Source organism: Prionailurus viverrinus, chromosome B4 (genome assembly GCF_022837055.1).
Source record: "Prionailurus viverrinus isolate Anna chromosome B4, UM_Priviv_1.0, whole genome shotgun sequence".
NCBI lineage: Eukaryota > Metazoa > Chordata > Mammalia > Carnivora > Felidae > Prionailurus > Prionailurus viverrinus.
Window position 1 is genome coordinate 34,495,205 of NC_062567.1, and position 17,263 is coordinate 34,512,467.

The 17,263-nt window shown below is 53.1% G+C and overlaps 1 protein-coding gene across 2 annotated transcripts in view; it reads right to left on the bottom strand.

The window, feature by feature from the left end:
* Window positions 1-1,534: 1,534 nt before the first annotated feature.
* Window positions 1,535-17,263, bottom strand: part of IQSEC3 (IQ motif and Sec7 domain ArfGEF 3) — a 104,852-nt gene continuing 89,123 nt past the window's right edge. The window contains exons 8-14 of one of the 2 annotated variants that reach the window (XM_047867497.1): window positions 14,134-14,273; window positions 12,896-13,021; window positions 10,830-10,929; window positions 10,492-10,653; window positions 7,587-7,679; window positions 5,246-5,295; window positions 1,535-1,969 (exon numbers count right to left, since the gene is read on the bottom strand). In XM_047867497.1, coding sequence (XP_047723453.1) covers window positions 1,535-1,969; window positions 5,246-5,295; window positions 7,587-7,679; window positions 10,492-10,653; window positions 10,830-10,929; window positions 12,896-13,021; window positions 14,134-14,273 — 1,106 coding nt within the window. Of the gene's footprint in view, window positions 1,970-5,082; window positions 5,158-5,245; window positions 5,296-7,586; window positions 7,680-10,491; window positions 10,654-10,829; window positions 10,930-12,895; window positions 13,022-14,133; window positions 14,274-17,263 lie in introns of those variants that run through there. The other variant, XM_047867498.1, reaches the window with a different exon arrangement.

The window sequence follows — 17,263 nt, forward strand, 5'->3', positions numbered from 1 at the left end:
AGGCGGCAAATTGGTCACAAGTTATGGAAACCAGGCTGACAAAGACACAGCCAGAAATAAACTCACTGGGTGACATCATACTGACGTCTGGGTGACCACACACACACAAACACACACGCACACGCACACGAAACTAGGTCATCTGGAACCTCCTAGAGTGGGGGAGGACTCTGTGCCTCCTAGCTGGCTCAGGGCACTTCCTTTAGGGCACAGGGTAGGCATCAGGAAGAAGCAGATTCACTTTAGACCTGCCCGATATTCACTGCCATCTCTTGGCATGCTTTGATAATGGGCTCCAAGTGGGACAGGATCTTAATGAAGGACAGCAACGAGCTCTTGGCACAGGACTGGAGAGTCCAGCTGGTTTGGGACAGAACTTCCTTGAAAGGCCTGGGATTGGGGCAGGCTATGCTGCTGCCCCAGGTCTTTGGGGCTGGGCTGCCTGGGTTCCGTGGGGTCTCATAAAAGCTGACCTGGGAGGTCAGCGAGCCCAGCTTGGCTCTCCTTTGCAATTGTGAAGGTGAAGGGGTCTTTTAGCCACTCCTACTGGAGGCAGGTCTGGCACCTTCTGGGGTGGGGGAGGGGGGTCAGGGATTTAAAGGCTGAAGGGCTGGTTTGGGATGGCAGCAGGGGGCGTGCAAGCACCTCTGGACCACCTGCTCCTCTCACCCATGGATGTGTGCAAACCTCTCCTGGAGGCCACAGAAATCATTCAAGAGGGAGTCTGGACGTGGGTCCAAATTCTACCTCTGCTGGCTGCATTTGTCCCTGGGCAAATCACTGCTCCTTCTCCCTGTTTGTACTTCCACACTGGAAGAACCCGTGTGTGTTTAAGTCCACGCCCTGGGCACTTTACATTGGCCAGGTCATATCTGAGGCTAGAAAACAAAGAAACCCTTTTAAAAGTTGGATTTTATGGATGTAGGACCTCACGATTCCATGGCTCTGCCGACTTGATCTTTCCCTCTTAACCTTTCTCAAAATTTCCTGAAGTCTGAGCAGCCCTGGGTAGGCAGGGCCCAGCTCCTGAGAAAGCAGGAAAAGGCCCTGGGAGGAGGCAGAGGGTGTGACCAAACTCCTGAGACTGCTGGGCTTCGGGGTGCAGCCGAGGAAGCCTCCTTACCTGGCCTGAGGCCTGGGGCCTAACACACTCAAGACTCAGAAGCCAGTTAGGCCCTCAGCTCTTGCTTTCTTCAGTCCGCGGCCCAAGTGGCCAGAGTGGTGGCAGGAGGAAGAGGAGGTCTGGACGTGCCTGGCTGTGTGGGGCCCCAGGAGAGTGAGGTGGTGTCTCCAGATTGGGGGGAAGGGGTGCTCAATGGAGTGAGGGGAGCAGGGTTGGGCGAGGCAAACCCAGGTGCCAGGGATTGGGATTCTCTTTCCAAAATGATGGTGATCAGTGACCAGTAGTGCATCGTGCCAGGGCATGGGGAGCAGCGAGCAAAGGGGCGGTGGGGGCTGCTGGGTGCAGCCGAGGGCCCCCCAGCGGCCAGCCCTCCTGGGACAGCAGCAGGGTGGGGGGGGGAGGGTGCAGAGTCTACACCAGGCTCCTGGAGCCGCTGGAGTAGCGGCGCCGGTGCAGCAGAGAGCCGGGCGGGCAGTACTGGTGGGGGTGGTTGTAGGGGGGTGGGGGCGGGGGCAGCGGAGGCTGGTGGATGACCTTGACCGGGGAGCCTGGACCACCCAGGGGTGTGGAGCCACAGGAGTCAGAGGAGGACGAGGTGTAGCAGGAGAGAGCCTGGCTCAGCAGGGGCTCCATGCGGGCCAAGCAGGGCTTGTCCAGGACAATGACCTTGACAATTTGCTGGCATTGCACCAGGGTCCCGGGGGGTGTGGGTGGCAGCGGCGGCAGCGGCGGGGGCTGCTCCCTCAAGGGGCTAGGCTGCGGGTCTGGCAGTGGCACCGGCGCTCCCCTCTCGGCCCCCAGCCCGGGGTTGTGCTGAGACGTTTGAAGCCTGTTGTGAATTGACACCTAGTTTAGAAACAGCCAGAGAAGCATGAAATGTTACAAGACTAATTCCCAGCTGCTAGGACTGGCTACCCTGAGCCTCCCTCCCCACCATTCCTGTCTCCTATGCCCCTCGGAGGCTCCCAGCCCTCACCTGGACCCGCCATCTCTCCACCCACCTGGAGGAAACCTGACTGCTGAACCCAAGTGCCGACCCTGGGTGGGGAAGGGAGAGCCCGTCTCCTCACCTGTGAGATGGGCACCTGAGCCAGCCGCCCCTAGGGTTCTGCAGTGCTCTGCAGTCACATTTCACAGGCAAACCTCTCTCTGCCTCCCTCTCTACCACCTTTGAGCTTGGAAAACAGGGGAAATGGTCTTTGCCCCCTCCTTGCCTCCCAGAGCTGTGTTGAGGGACAGTCAGTCATCTTTGAGCCTTTCAAGCCCCCTCCTCCCGCCCGCTTTGTTAAAGGAGAAGCTTCATTGTTCTGTCGAATTACAAAGGTGCCCAAACCCAAAATGCCAGGGCCCCCTGAATACGTGATCTGGACCTACCAGATCCTCCTGGATCCCCAAGGCTAAAACCATGCATGTGAAAGCAGCCCAGACAGCCAAGGCCAGAGTGTGGTCCCTAGCTGCCTTTCTGGCCCAGCCTGCGTCCCGGTTAAACGTGTCCCGCTGCAGGAGAGGGTACCCAGAAAGGACTCTAATCTTCACCCCCTCTCTCAGTCCCTGGAAGTCACTGTGAACCAGCCTGGCCTCCTCTTGCTGGCAGGGGGAGGTTGAGGAAATGGGAGGAAGGGAGCTAGCACCTTCTGGGAGGGGAGGGGTTAATTCCTCACCCTCCAGCTCCCCAGCCTGTAGGTGCAACATGCCTCAGTCCCCTTCTAACACCTGGCCTTCTGGAGTGGCTGAGACCTTCACCCTGAGGACGCATCCTACTGCCCTTGGGCATCGTCACCCAGGATGGGCTGCCCAGAAGAGCACAGAGGGGGAAATCGATGCTGTAGGGGAGGGGCCTTGATCGCCAGGCCTAGACCAAGATGGCTCAGCTCAAAACTATCTCAGAGACCTAAACCAGCAGATCCTATTGTCAGCAGAAGGTGCAGTCTCTGGGCCTGTGCCCTCCCCTTGGGCTGCTCCACAGTTCCCCAAGCGCCGGCTCCGTCTGCCCCTTCAATATCCACATTGCAGGCTTTGCTCTTCCCTCTCAACCTCCAACTTTGGCAGCGTTTTCTAGGCCTGAGATTCCCCCTATGAAATGAAGGAGCCCCTGAGTCCCTCAGTGCCCTGCCAGGACACAGGGCAGGCACAGGGCATTGCTGGGGCCCACCTTCCTCCTGGGGAGCCCTCTGTGGACCTCATTCTGGCAGAAGGCCTCTGCCCCCGCTGCCGGAGGGCACTGGCTCCTTGTCCTGCCTGCATGGATTCTGAGTTATTCCCCACGAGAAAAGTGGCCTGAACGGTGGGTGCAGGCTTTCTGCCCTCCTGCTCCCCCAGACTGTACAGCAGAAGTCTAACCGCCCTAATCCAGACCCCCTGAGCCTGCCTTCTCTTCCCAGGGGCCGTGACCCTCCCGCCCACACAGCACCGCAGCTTTTGGCTCCTCCTCGCCTCTTCTTCACTTCTCGCTTCCTGATCCCCTTCACTGTCTGCACCTCCCTCATCTCCACCCCAGCCTGGATCCCATATCTCTAATGGTAAGTGAGCAGCAGGAAGTGACAGCAAAACATTCATTTTGACCCCCTTCTCACCTTCCTGCTGATGAAGGGGAGAGAAAAGAGAGAGAAAGAGAGAGAAAGAAAGAGAGGAGATGGAACATGAGTAGCAGGTCAGAACAGCTCAGAGAAGATGGAGAAGCGCCTGCCAGAGGGGCTCGGCCAGGCAATGACGAGAGAGGGCAGAGGACAAGAGAGCTTGGGGTCCAGCTGAGAGGCCGGGAGCAGCGAGGCTGCCCTCCGTGCAGGGGAGCAGAGGCTGGCAGGGCCCTGGGGCTGGCTGGGGGTGGCAGCCTTGCAGATAGCCACATGGCCCTCTGGCAGGGTGGGAGGGGAGAACAGGCCATCAGGTCGCTTGTCCTCCCTGGGCAGGTCAGGCTAAGGCACGGGCAGAGCTGGTAGAACAAACCGGAAGGCTGGTAACTTTGTGTGTTTATCTGCAAGGCTAGAGAATGGGCAGCTGCAGGAAGATGGGGAGAAGAGGGGGCAGGGGATGGAATACCCACCCTGGGGGCTTGTCAGCTGCTGGGGCAGGAAGCTCCTCGGTGTAAAGGTGCCTCCTCCAGACACAGGTGTGTGGGGGGTGGGGGCCATGGGGAAAGAGGGAAGACACGGGGTTCCCCTGGGGCATCCTGGTGGGCAGGCTCCTCCCTCAGACCTCTAAGTGGGGGCTCCTCCAGCTTGGGGTGGTGCTGGGAAAGGAGGTGTCTGTGTGAGAAGCTAGTAGTCCCTGGAAGCCTGGCAGAGGAGTGGGAGGGGAAGGCTCACTGGGGAGCAGTGGGGGAGGACTGGGCCCCAGCAAAGCTTGTAGGGGCCACTGAATGCCCCCCAGGTAACACTTGGGGGCCTGGCAAGGACCAGCTTCTGTGGCTACGTGGCTTGGGGATGGGCAACCCCCCTCCCACATGGACAGTCTTCAAATTTACGTACTCCCCACCCCCAGTGAAATCCCTAGGATGACTCAACCCTGTTCTGCCTCATCAGCTCCTGCACACACCCCTACGCCATGGCCAGCTTTCCGAATGGACCAGCCGGTCCTGGGAGGAGCTCCACCCTCTCAGCTGCCCCCTCCAGTTCTCCACCTGCCCCAAGAGGCAGCTGAGGGCAGGATCCGGGGTGGAAGTGGTCACTGGGGCTGGACTTGAGGGGTGAGTCTCTGGAGGGGCCCAGGCTCCCTCCTATGGAGGATAGGGCAACTGAGGAAATGGGAACAGTGGCTTCCCTGATAGAGCGGGTACTAGGGGGATCAGTGAGTGATCTGCTGGGGGAGTGGGTTGGGGGATGGGTGGGGTCGCTACGGAGGCAGCATGGGCATCTCTGCAGTTGTTGGTCTGGGAGCTCGGCCTCGGAGGGCACTCAGCTGGGGAATGGGCAGAAAGTGCTGTGGCATTATTAGGTGCTGGAACAGTGGCATTACCCATGCTAGCAGTAACTTTTAATTGTATCTCTTGAAATTGGTAAAATGGTGAGTCGGGCTGGGGAGGCATTGATTAATACCTGAGAAGAGAAACAACAGAGACAGTGAGAAGAAGGACAAGCGGGGGTGCACGGAACCACTCACCTGGGCAACCAGGCCTCCACTTACCTCCACCGTGCTCTCCACCGGCTTCTCCCCCAGGGCAGCTTCCCTTTTGGCTTTGAATGCAAAGAGCACAGGGCTCACTCTCCAACCAGCCCGACACAAATCCCTGCCTCTCCCTCCCAGCCCCCACCCCACCCCTCCACCCCCAATACCAAGCATCCTTGCAGTTACACGTTGTGGCCAGAAGACTCTGGGTACCATGCCACTCCTGACGGAGGTGCAGCCCCAGGGCGGGGGCTAGAAGTCGGAGCCCAGTTCTGCCACTTAGTAGCTGTGCGACCTTGGGAGTCCAGCCTAGAAGATCTCTGAGGTTTTTTAAGCGAGCATTACTGAGTTTCAGCAAGCATTGCTCAGTCTTGACAGCCTGAGCCACTGTCAAAGGTTCCCCGGTATGGACTGTGGAAGTTGGTTTTGCGGTGGCATTGGTTCTTGGCTCTCAGAGACACCAGGAGGCTCTGCTGTGTGTTTGTGGGCACTGCACTAACCTGCCTCTTTCAGCCACAGGCACCTTGAGGGAGGGTCCGTGTTCCTTTTGTGTTTCTACCCCTGCTACTTGGCTGAGTGGTGGGGATTCAATGAGCAGGGACCTGTAGAGCACTCACCACAGGGCCTGGCATGCTTAGCTTAAGCTTAGCTGATGATGGCTGTGTAACTGCTGCTGGGGCATTTTGACTGGGCCAGCACAGCACTGGGGACCCTGCAGATCTCTAGGGACATCGTGGTAGCTTTTTCTGGCTCAGTCGCTCCTGGCTCCTACCCCTGCCCCCAGCAGGCCACCCAGAGCCCCTCTGCTGGAGCCCCTGTGACTTCTCAACACAGTGTGCATGTGTGTGTGTGTGTGTGTGCTCACGCATGAGCAAGTTCCCTTGCTGTGCTCATTGCCCTGCTTTCTGTAGCACAGAGGGAGCTCTGCCGTTATTTGGAACCTAGGAGAACCCCACTGGGGAGGTAACTGATGGACCAGGCCATGGAGACATGCATCCTGGTCTGATTGGGGGGTGCAGCTTCCAGAAGAGGCATGCTGGGATGCAGAGTGGGGTGGGGTGTCAAGTGCTTAATCACAACTGAGGTTTGGCTCTGGAGTTTCAACAGCTGTGCAAACAAGCAGCGACTCGTATACTGTGACCTTACAGGCATGAAGGGGCCGGCTGAAAAATCAGGCAGGGTGGAGAATTATGACTGCATGATGGCAGGTCAAACCCATACACAGAAGATGATATCAGAGTGAGAATCTCCATGCAGCTGAAACAGCCCCAGGTCTTGTCTGGAAAATGAATCTCATCTCCTAGCTGAGTGACCGGTGCTGTGATGCTGTCTGTCCCGGCATCACGGTGTCATGGCTGTAACTGAGGGTTGGGGACCAGCCTGAAACCCACCGGAGTGTCTCAGCTCAAGCTAATGTCTTGCTGGAACCCTGGTCTTCTAGTGCTTAGCAGGGGACACACAGCAGGAACCCAATAAATGTTGGTAAAATGAAAGAATAAATGGCTGAATTAATTAATTAATGAACAGTTTTGATGGTTTGCTGGGGGTTTGTTGGGATGGGAGTTAATTCTCACGCCATCTCGCCCTCTAATTTTTATTTGGGACTGCAGAGTGGGGGTGGAGGTAACTCTTCCCATGCCCCCTGTGGGTGGGGGTAAAGGTGAGGGGCAAGAGGTAGAAAGTAGGAAGATGTCCATGGAAGAAATAAAGCAGGTCTAGAAAACGTGGCCAAAAGTGGTCAAAAAAAACCATCTGAGGCTGGCTTGATGCGTCTGGAGTGCATAAGTCAATTTGAAGAAACCATTTGGGAAGTTAGGTTTGGAGGTTTATCTGGGTTTGGGGGCAGGCTGACTCTGGCCTGGGATAGGAACGCACTTGTGGCTCCTTAGAGAAAGGACTGGACGGGCAGATCAAGATTTCCAGACCCTCCTGGCCACTCTCCTTACCGGGCTCATGCTGCTTCTCTTTACTACACCTGTCACCCCCTCCAGTGAACCGGAGTCCCCAGACAGCCTGGGTGTGGGGTGGGAGGGGGTGGGTAGGAGGCTCCCTGACTGGGGTTAGGGCTGTCTTGGCCTGACTCCTCCAGGGAGAATGGTTGTTTTTCACAGGGACCCAGGGCCTCAGGACAGCATGTAAATCGACACATTCCTCTCACGCCTTCCTTCTCACTCGCACCACTAAGGCCCATGAGATTAAGCCTGGAGCTCCTAGCAGAAAGAAATGGCCATGGGAATGAGTACTTTCCTCACCCCAATTCCCCAGGAACCCCAGGCCGGGGGCAGAGAGTGGCCCCCGTGCAGGCCCAGGGCCATCTTAGGCCTGGGGCCTGGGACAACGGAGCAGAACCAGGGCTCACCTGTAGGCGATCCGTGCTTGGACTGTGGGTCCACCTGTGCCCCGCTGGACTTGAAGGACAGCGTCTTTGCTCCCTGCTGCTTCTCCAGCTCCCCTGCAGGACAGAGAGGCCCGTGAACAGAGAGGAACCCAGCCTCAAGCACAGTGAGGTGGAAGAGGAATGAGGAGAGAACAAGGAGAGGGGGGCTCCCTGACACGCTACAAAGTGTGGCCTGAGTCTGGCACCCCACTTCACAGCTAGAGCCTCGGTTTCTCCATCTCTGTGTGGGAGGAAGCTCTTAGCTGCTTGAATGTCAGAGGCAAAAGAGAGGGCGGTGGGCTGCTTGGGTCTGAATCCTGGTTCTGGGGCTTCCTAGCTGTGTGGCTTTGGACAATTTACTTAACCTCTCCATGCCTTACCGGAAGGGACATCGGTGCCCACTTCAAAGTGCTGTTAAGAGGATTACGTGAGCAAATACATCAAAGCCCTTGAGAACGAGGCCTAGCTGGAGGCAGGTGCTCAATAAATATTAGCTTTTATTATAGCAGAAACAAATTACTTGGACCAGCGGATCTCGGTGATGGCTGGTGACAGCCAGCCTGCCCACCTTGTGCCCAGAGGGACAGACCTTCCTCAGGGTTTCCAGAGCTCTCCCAGGGAGGAGATTCCCCACCGAGGGTGTCGGTGCGGTGCAGTCTGTGTGGCCAGGGCATCTGTCTTGTCCACAACCTTGACTCCTCTCCCTAGACTGTCAACCTGTTCCTTCTCGTTCTCTCGGCGGTGTTAGAGAAGCGCCAGTTACCATCCTCAGAGGTTTGACGATTATTAAATCACTCCTTCAGTGTCTCTTTTCCAGGAGACATAACTCAAGTTCCTTTGATTAAGGCCGCTCTCCTGGGTCCCATTTTCTGTCTCTCTAGTTGTCAGGAAGCCAGGGACACTGGACTGCACACTCCAAACCAGAACAGTTTGTCCTGACTGCTTGAAGTACACCACCAGTCAATACTTGATACTTCTCCTGAATGGGGGGTCGTCCCTCCCTGGAAAAGGGCTGTCTTGGCTTTGGAGAAATTAGCATCGTAATTATAAGCACAGAGTCTGAGGACCTTGGTGCGAATCTTGCTTTGTCACCGACTGTGTGAACTTGGACAGCTTCCTTAAGCTCTGTTAGACTCTCCTTATTCGTAAAATGAGGACAATCCTACCTGCCTCACGGAAAATTGTGGCAGGGATTAAACAATATGATAGGTCTGGCATTCAGCCCAGTGCCAGGCATGTAACGCATGGTAGCTGTTACTGTTTTCACTTTCTTTTCTACTTCCTTCCCTCCCTGCCTCCCTCACCAGTACTTCATCTTTTCTCAGCTGTTACTTCCAGCCAGACGTGAGGCTCTCTCTCTGCTCCCCTGCCCTCTAGACAGCAGGAGATGATATTCACTCTTGATATACTGCTTCTGGCAATGTCTACTCCTTTGTACTTTGGAAGGGACAGGGATGCCGCTCCCGGGCTGACGGGGGAAAAGGGATCTCTTCCAGCAAGCATGGGGCCCATTGGTATGCTGTGCCTCCCCAGGGCTGTGCAGAGCCATCTGTAACATTTTGACAGTGACAGAAGTGACATTTGAGGGTGTGTCCTTGAGCATGTTCAAGATCAACAGCCAAGGTGGCGTCTCTGAGCATCCAGTCCAGCCGTTGAAGAGTCTGTCTGTTATCCTGCTGAGCTCGCAGTTGCCCCCAGAGCGCAGACAAGGGAATGTACACCCCTACCACCCAAGCAGTTACCGAGTTGTACGGTCTGGTCTGGTGGGGTTTTGTTTCAGCCGGATTTAACGGTTTCCTGACGATATTATACACAAAACATCTTCTGTCGTTCTCAGAGGAGAAAGTACATGAGCCTCAGAATCAGACTCAAACGCAAGCGCCACCTTCTCCACTTCTAATACGCACGCCCTTAAACACATCCCTCAGTGGCCCTGGGTCTCGTCTGTGAACTGCGGACAAGCACCTACCTTGCGACCTCACTGTGAATGCTGTAGGCAAACTGCCTGGCATGTAGTAGGTGTTCCAAAAACGCTGATTAAAAAGCACTGCCCTGTCATGTTGGTCCCTTGCTCCCAAAACTCCCACTGCCTTTCCTATTGCTTAATGGGTTTATATTAATTTAGAACCACTTCCCAACAGAGTGACCGTATAAGGCAGACCTGAAGTCTGTCTGTACTTTCCGGTTTAGTTTCTGAATCCATTCTTACTAAACTTCCCGATAAAGAAGATCTATGCTTAAGCAGCAAAAGCTTGCAAGTGGGCACAGCTTGCAGGCCACTGCCGCTCTTTTCCTAAACCACAAAGTAACTGGCAAACCACCCGGACCTACAAAGACCCCACATAGTTTCTACAATGCCTGAATTGGAACAATCAAGAATCAAGGCATTCCTTAGGGGAAAAAAAAGGCAACTCCTAGGTGAGGGATAGTCAGAAAACCAGGCTGGACTCTTCAAAAAGACCATCGCATGAAAAAACAAAGTCGGGGGGACTATGATTCTAGATTAAAAGAGATTGAGGAAAATGACACAACCAGATGTAATGCGTGAATGTGACTGGATCCAGGGAGAGGGGCTGTACAAGGCAGTTCGGTGGGAAGAGAAGCGCCTGGGTCCCCAGGCCTTTTGGGTTTGCCTCCTTGCCTTGGTCGGCTGGCTTGGATGTGTTGCTCAAACACCACAGAGTCCCCTGTTCCAGGGGACACCCCCACAGCCCCACCGGAGCATGTGCACCTCGCTTTAACTGTGATGGTGCAGTGGGGCCAGGGTGGCCTCGGGATGGCAGGAGTGTCGTCCACAGTGGGGTGAGGAGTCAGACTTGTGCCGCAAGCAGCCTGTGTTCCCCGCTGACCCTGAGCCCGCCCGCCCACCCGGCCACCGCGTCCTTACACTCTATCCGGATCTGCTCCAGCTCTGTCACCTCAGCGATGGATTCCTTCAGGTCCTCCACAAACTTCTGCATCTCGTCCGAGCCCAGGGCACAGAAATGCAGCACCTGCTTCTTCTCAGAGCCCGAAAGCGGGGTCACCAGGGTGATGCCATGAGAGTAATCTGGAAAGCAGACCCCAGGCCCCCATGGCCGTGAGCAGCAGTGAGCGAGGCGGGAGCCGGCCCAGTGTGGAGAGTTGGACGGGGCTTTTGGGGTGCTTGCCCCCTTCCCCCTCCCTGTAGCCTCCAACTTCTCCCCAATACCCTTGGCCACATCTCCGGGGACGAGGGAGACTCACATTCATTCTCAAAGAGGTGGAACCCCATGCCCAGCAGGCCCACTGACTTGCAGAACGTGTATGTGGAGGAGCTCTTCTTCTTCGGGCAAAGTTTGAGAATCTGTTCAAGAGAGGGAGAGAGACATGCACTGAGCGTGTACACACATGTGTGCATACGCAGGCCCACAAGCACACAGGGACACAGGTGAGCACACACACAAAAAGAAACATGAACACACGTGCACGCTTATATACTTAGGGTACATTCACACGTTGACATCCACGCATACGTACACACACACACACACACACACACACACACACATAACAGGTATATAAATACACATACCGTATCACAATATGGGGTTTCTTGTATTGCATAAAACCCCTCAGTGGCTGTTCCCACTGCACTTAGAAGTGCACATTGCCTGCCTCTCCCCATCTGGTCCCTGCCTCACTCTGGCTTCATGTTCAAGCCCTGCTGTCATCCTTTCCGTGGCCTGAATAGGGCCAGCTTGGTCCTGCTGCAGGCCCTTTGCACATGCTATCCCCATTCCGCACCTCTCCCTGCGGCTCTCTGCATGGCTGGATTGCTCTCATTACTTAGATCTGAACTCAGATGCCGCCTGCTTAGAGATCTCCTTGAGCAGCCCATGGAACAAACGAAAACAAACCAAACCACATTGGCCCTAACCCCAGCCCCTCCTTCCTCCCTATCCCGTCATTGGGTTTCATCGTCTTCACACCACCTTTTTCCCAATTTGATACTATCTGGTTTATTTGTTTCCTTCATTATTTCCTATCTCCCTCCCCAACTAAAATGGAAACTTAGCCAGTTGCTCAGTACTTAAACACTTCTTCAGCACCTTCTCCCAGCTGGGCCCTGGAGGCACAGGAGCGCAGAAGCCAGAGAGAGCCGTGCCCCAGAGTGCCTAACAGAGCTGCAGAGCAAGACCGGTCAGGGGGTAAACCAATGGATTGATCCATAAAGCATAATAAACAGAAGAAAACCAAAGTGAAGGAATAAATAAGGTAATTCCAGAAACTGACAAGTGTTTTGAAGAGAATGAAATAGGGAAGGAATAGAAGGTGACTGGGCAGGCTACCTTTCGAGGTGCACAGGGAGGGCCTCTGGGAGGAGGTGATGTTTGAATTGAGACCTGAATGAAGACAGGGAGGTGGCTGGGCAAAGTCTGGCAAGGTGGTGGCAAGAACAAAGGTCTGAGATGGAAGGAGCCTGGCCCTTGGGACTCAGCTCTTGAGACCAAGGTGCCAGCGCAGGCAAGCAGTGGAGTGGAGGGTGGGGAGGGGAGGTCAGAGATCCAGGAGGCCTCCAAGTGGGGGGTGTGGGCTTCTTTTGCCTGGCATGGGAAACATGGCAGATATGAGGCCCGATTTGTACTCTGGAAGGATCACTCTGTTGCTCTGTGCAAGGTGGAGCTCAGGGGTGGATGGTTAGATGTGGGATAATTTTAGAGATAGTGCCACCATGACTCATGGATAGAGAGGATGTGGGAGACGAGGGAAAGACAGAGACCTGATCGTGTTCACTGCTGTTTCCCAGCACTTACAAAAATGCCTGGTACATAGTTGACCCTCATTAAATATTGTGGAATGGATACCTATTCCAGAGAACAAAGAATGAGTACGCCACAGACATGCACGCACACACGTGCACATACACACACATGCATGCATCCCCTGGGCCCCAGGCAGCGCAGGCCCCGCTCAGGCCCACCATCCCCCACTGGCTGTGGGACGAGAAGCACATCCCTGTCCTGTCCCGCCCCAGGTTTCTTGTACTGTGGGAGAGGCTCGTGATCTGTGATCTGGTTCATTCCCACCATGACTGTGGAACCATAAACAAATCACTTGACCTCTCTGAGCCTCAGCTTCATAACTTACAAAGTAGCCCTATGTGGCTAAGCAACCTCACCCCCCATGATGGGACAGTGTCGTGCAAGAGGAATCAGCCCTTAACTGTGGCATTCTGAGTGAAGTCTCTGAGGCCCTCCCCGCCCCTCTCTGGGGTCAGGGCTAAGGCTGAGCTGGGCAGCAGGTGGCCCCGGCCTGGCCTGTGAACTCACCACCAGCAGGTCATTGAAGAGGAACACCTCCCTCTGATGCGCAGCCTGCTTCTGCAGCTTGTTGACATCTGTCACCTCAAAGAGCCGGCTGCAGCAGACCAGGCGGCGGTGGGGCACCGACAGCACCTTTGGTGGAGGCAGGAACTTAGGGGAGGAGCCCTGGAGCTCACAGTCCTCCCCACCCCATAGCACCCACTTTCCGGGAAAGCAGATGGAAGCCAAGGTTTCTACTGCAAGGCCTGAACTTGACCCTAAACGTCCTCTCTCCTCACTGGGGCTCTTCCCTTGTCATGCTTCTTGGGGAGCAAGGCTTGGGGAGAAGGGTTACACGCTGGAGTAAGTGAGATGAAGGCACGGGGAATGGAAATTGAAAAGAGCTTCCAGATTGGTCAAATCTGGTTGCTGTCAACCCCCATGACCCAGGCTGCAGCCTGCAAGGTGGCCCCTTTGTCCCTTTCTCTACTGCACACCCAAATGCAAGTGTGCAAGAGGGAGGGGACTGCAGGGATACCTCAAATCTGCCGCGTGTAAAACAATCTACTGCAGGCCTTGGCAAGAAAGGCTCTGGGCAGAAAAGGGCCATCCCTGCAGAGAGGAGTTCAGTGTAGAGCTCAGAAGACATCCTCAGACTGCTTCTTAGGTCAGCAATTTAGGGAGGAGAAACTGGAGACAAATACCAGAACCCACTCTACATGCTTTCAGTTTATGGCATGAAGAGTCTCTGCTGACATATGAGTAGTAAACTACAGAGAATCATTGCCAACATGGACCATATTGCCTGCGACACAGGTCACAACTAAGGGGCACACCAGTGGCTTACCACAGTCTAGAGCCTACTTCAGCTTCTTTCCTGTCTTCCATTCAGTAGGACCATCCAGGAAAGCCCAGTATCCATCCCATCCTAAGTCTCCCCATCTGGCCATCCAGATGCTTCAACCCTAGACCACTGGGCAGCCTTTCCCAACATTTCACCTCAGCCTCTCTGCTGCCATAGCTGGTAGCACAGAGGAAGTGAGGTAAGGGAAAACGGAGGGTGCAGTGTATGGCACAGAGTAAGGACTCAATTACTATGAAGTGAGCAAATAATGGAAAAGTGTTCCTGATAGGGAAGGAGGAGATTGGGAGGAGATGTCAGCTGGTCTTGAGACAAAGGCAGGTGTGAGATGGGGGGCGCCTGGCAGCCATGGGAGAGGAAGTGGCTCCCACGGGGTGAGTGCTGTTCTGTGGTGGGCACTTACCGTCTTCATGCCCACAATGGACTTCTCCACCTTGGTGACATACGTGACGTGGTCCTCATTGGACTTGAGCTCCTTCTGTTGTATCCTTTCATAGATGCCCACCACCAGCTCCCTGGGGATGTCGGCACCGTCATCCACACCTATCAACATGGCAAGGGAAGGGGAGGCGAAGGAGGCAGAGGACGGATGTGTCAGAGGCCTGCAGCCAGAGAGGGGAAGCCCCCACCAGGCTGATGTTCCGCAGGGGTGGCCTTGATTTTGCCCTGTCCCTGTTGCAAAACCTTCAGTGACTGGCTTCCCAGCCCCACTGAATTAAGGACAGACTCCTTAGCCAGGCACCAGAACTACTACAATATGGTCCCAATACACATTTGCAGTCTCATCTCCTGCTGTTCCATAACCAGAACATCCACTCTCACCTCCCTGGTCTCTTTCCTCATCCTCAAATACAGCCTCCATGTTACCACTCAGGGCCTCACTTCTGTAGTTCTTCTTGTGCTCTGTGTATTTGTCTACCCCCACCCCACTCCCTGTCCCCCATGAGAACAACTTGAAGGCTGATATTGTCTTTTCTTTTTTTAAGTTTTTAAAAAAAATCTATTTTGAGAAAGAGAGAATCTCAAGCAGGCTCTACACTGAGAGCACAGACCCCAACATGGGGCTTGAACTCATGAACGGTGAGACCATGACCTGAGCCAAAACCAAGAGTCGCATGCTTAACTGACTGAACCACCCAGGTGCCCAGCTGATGTTCTGTCTTATTCTCTCTTGGATCTCCTCCCTCTCACACCTAATCCCCACCCCTGATTAGTTGTTAACTAAGAATGTGTGACAAGATTCTTCCCTCACTGGGAGCGTGGGGAGGTGGTGGTGGTTACATGTTAGGTGAAGAGGAGCCGGACAGCCCCCTGTAGCAATGCAGGTAAGGACACTCTACTCCCATCTCTTACTTCATAGTAATAAAACTCCAGGAACAAAAATACTGACTTGGAAACAAATTCTTTGGGAAGTAGAAAGAGAAGCCATAAAAAATTTCTTCATTCTACCTTTCCTAAATCTTTTTTTAATGACTATATGCTTCTCTTATAAGACAGAAACATTCAAAATAAAGCAACTTTGGCAAGTGTCCTCAAAGGAGATTTCCTACCTAGTGAGAGGACATTATACCTTCTATGAGCAACTCTTTGTATCAATCCCATTTCTTCCACATCTGATCTTGGTTCTTCAAGTCAGGCAAATTAGCCCATGCAGCACCCCTGGGGGCCTAAAAGACATCAGGCTGGGGGCAAGAAAGAGCAGGGACCAGGAGGCTCCCAGCCGAAATGGTAGGTTGCACACCTTTGCTCCTTCTGAATATTCTGGTCAAAGGGAATTTTTTAAAGAGGCATATACACACAAAGAGAAAGAGAATGGGGGAAGAAACAAGGGCACCATATGACCTGGAAAGTGGATGCATGAGCAATCCTGAGAAAGTGGAAATTGAAGCCGGCCGAGAAGTTACAAGCTATTCAGCACACCACAGAACCACCAAAGGGCTCTGGAATGGGTGGCAACAGGAATCCCGCTTTTAGTGGAGGTGAGGTCAGGCTGGAAACAGGAAAATAGGTTGATAATCAGTCTAAAAAGGATTTAGATCTCCCTGTCCCTTCCTCTGCTTCAGCAGCAGACTGAAGGTCAGTCCTCTAGAAGAGGTGAACCAGGAACTCTGGGGTGGGGGCACCCAAGCCCAGTCCAAGGTGGGAGTCTGTGCTGAAAACTGGAGCATGGAGTTGATGTCTATGTATTAAGAGACCCTCTCAATCCTTCTTACCCAAAAGATCTTAGAATATTGGCAGCCAGACTCATACCCTCTGGTCAACAGATCAGACATTTCTCTTCTGGGGAATCAACCAGCACAAGAGAAAAATCTGAAGATACTGCAGTAAGGGTGTCCCAATGAAACAGCTCAATTTAATCACCCTATGAAAAAGCCCACCACTCAGAACCCCCCACCCATACTCACAGAGTTTTTAATCAGCCTTTTAGCTCACTCTTAAATATTTGAGAACAATCAAGTTTCATCAAGTATATATGGAAAGTCTATAACACAAGAGAGAAAGAAGTACGGGAAAAACAGAAAAAGGAAGCCAGAAGAAATAGAGGCAAGTAGGGAGTAACCAAAACAAACAGATACCATCAGAGATATATGAGAAGATAGTTGCATCTACAAAACAAGACTAAAATGCTATAAAAGGGGAATATTTACAGAAGAAAAGAGTTATTAAAAATGAAAAATATGAGAGCAGAAATGAAAAAATTTGTAGGAAACTCGCAAGATAAAGCCAAGGGACATCTTCAAGAAAGTCCAACCAGAAGACGAATATGGAAAATAGAAAACTGTAAAAATTAGAACATCAAACCAGGAGATCTAACATCTGAATAACATGAGTGCCAGAAAGACAGTACAGAGAAGATGATATCTGCACCCTCATGTTCACTGTAGCATTACTTACAACAGCCAAGAGATGGAAGAAACCTATGTGTGTATTGAGAGATGATGGATAAAGAAGGTGTGTGTGTGTGTGTGTGTGTGTGTGTGTGTGTGTGTATAATGGAATATTAGTCATAAAAGAGAATGAAATCTTGCCATTTACAACAACATGGATGGAGCTAGAGGGTACTATGCTAAGTGAAACAACTCAGAAAGAAAAACACAGTATGACTTCACTTATATGTGGAATCTAAATGCAAAACAAATGGACAAAACAAAATAGAAACAGACTCATAAATACAGAGAACAAACTGTTGGTTGCCGGAGGGGAGGCAGGTTGGGGGTGGGCAAAATAAATGAAGGGGATTAAGAGGTACAAGCTTCCAATTATAAAATAAATTGAGTCATGGGGATATAATGTACAGCACAGGAAATACAGTCAATAATACCGTAATAAGTTTGTATGGTGACAGATGGTAACCAGACTTATCATGGGGACCATTTCCCAATGTATAAAAATATCAAATCACTATGATGTACACCTGAAACTAATAGGACATCAATTATACTTCAATTTAAAAAAGAACCATAATGAGGCGAAACATCAGGAAAATTTAGAAGACAAAGGAGAAAGAGAAGAGCCTGTACATTTTCAGAGAG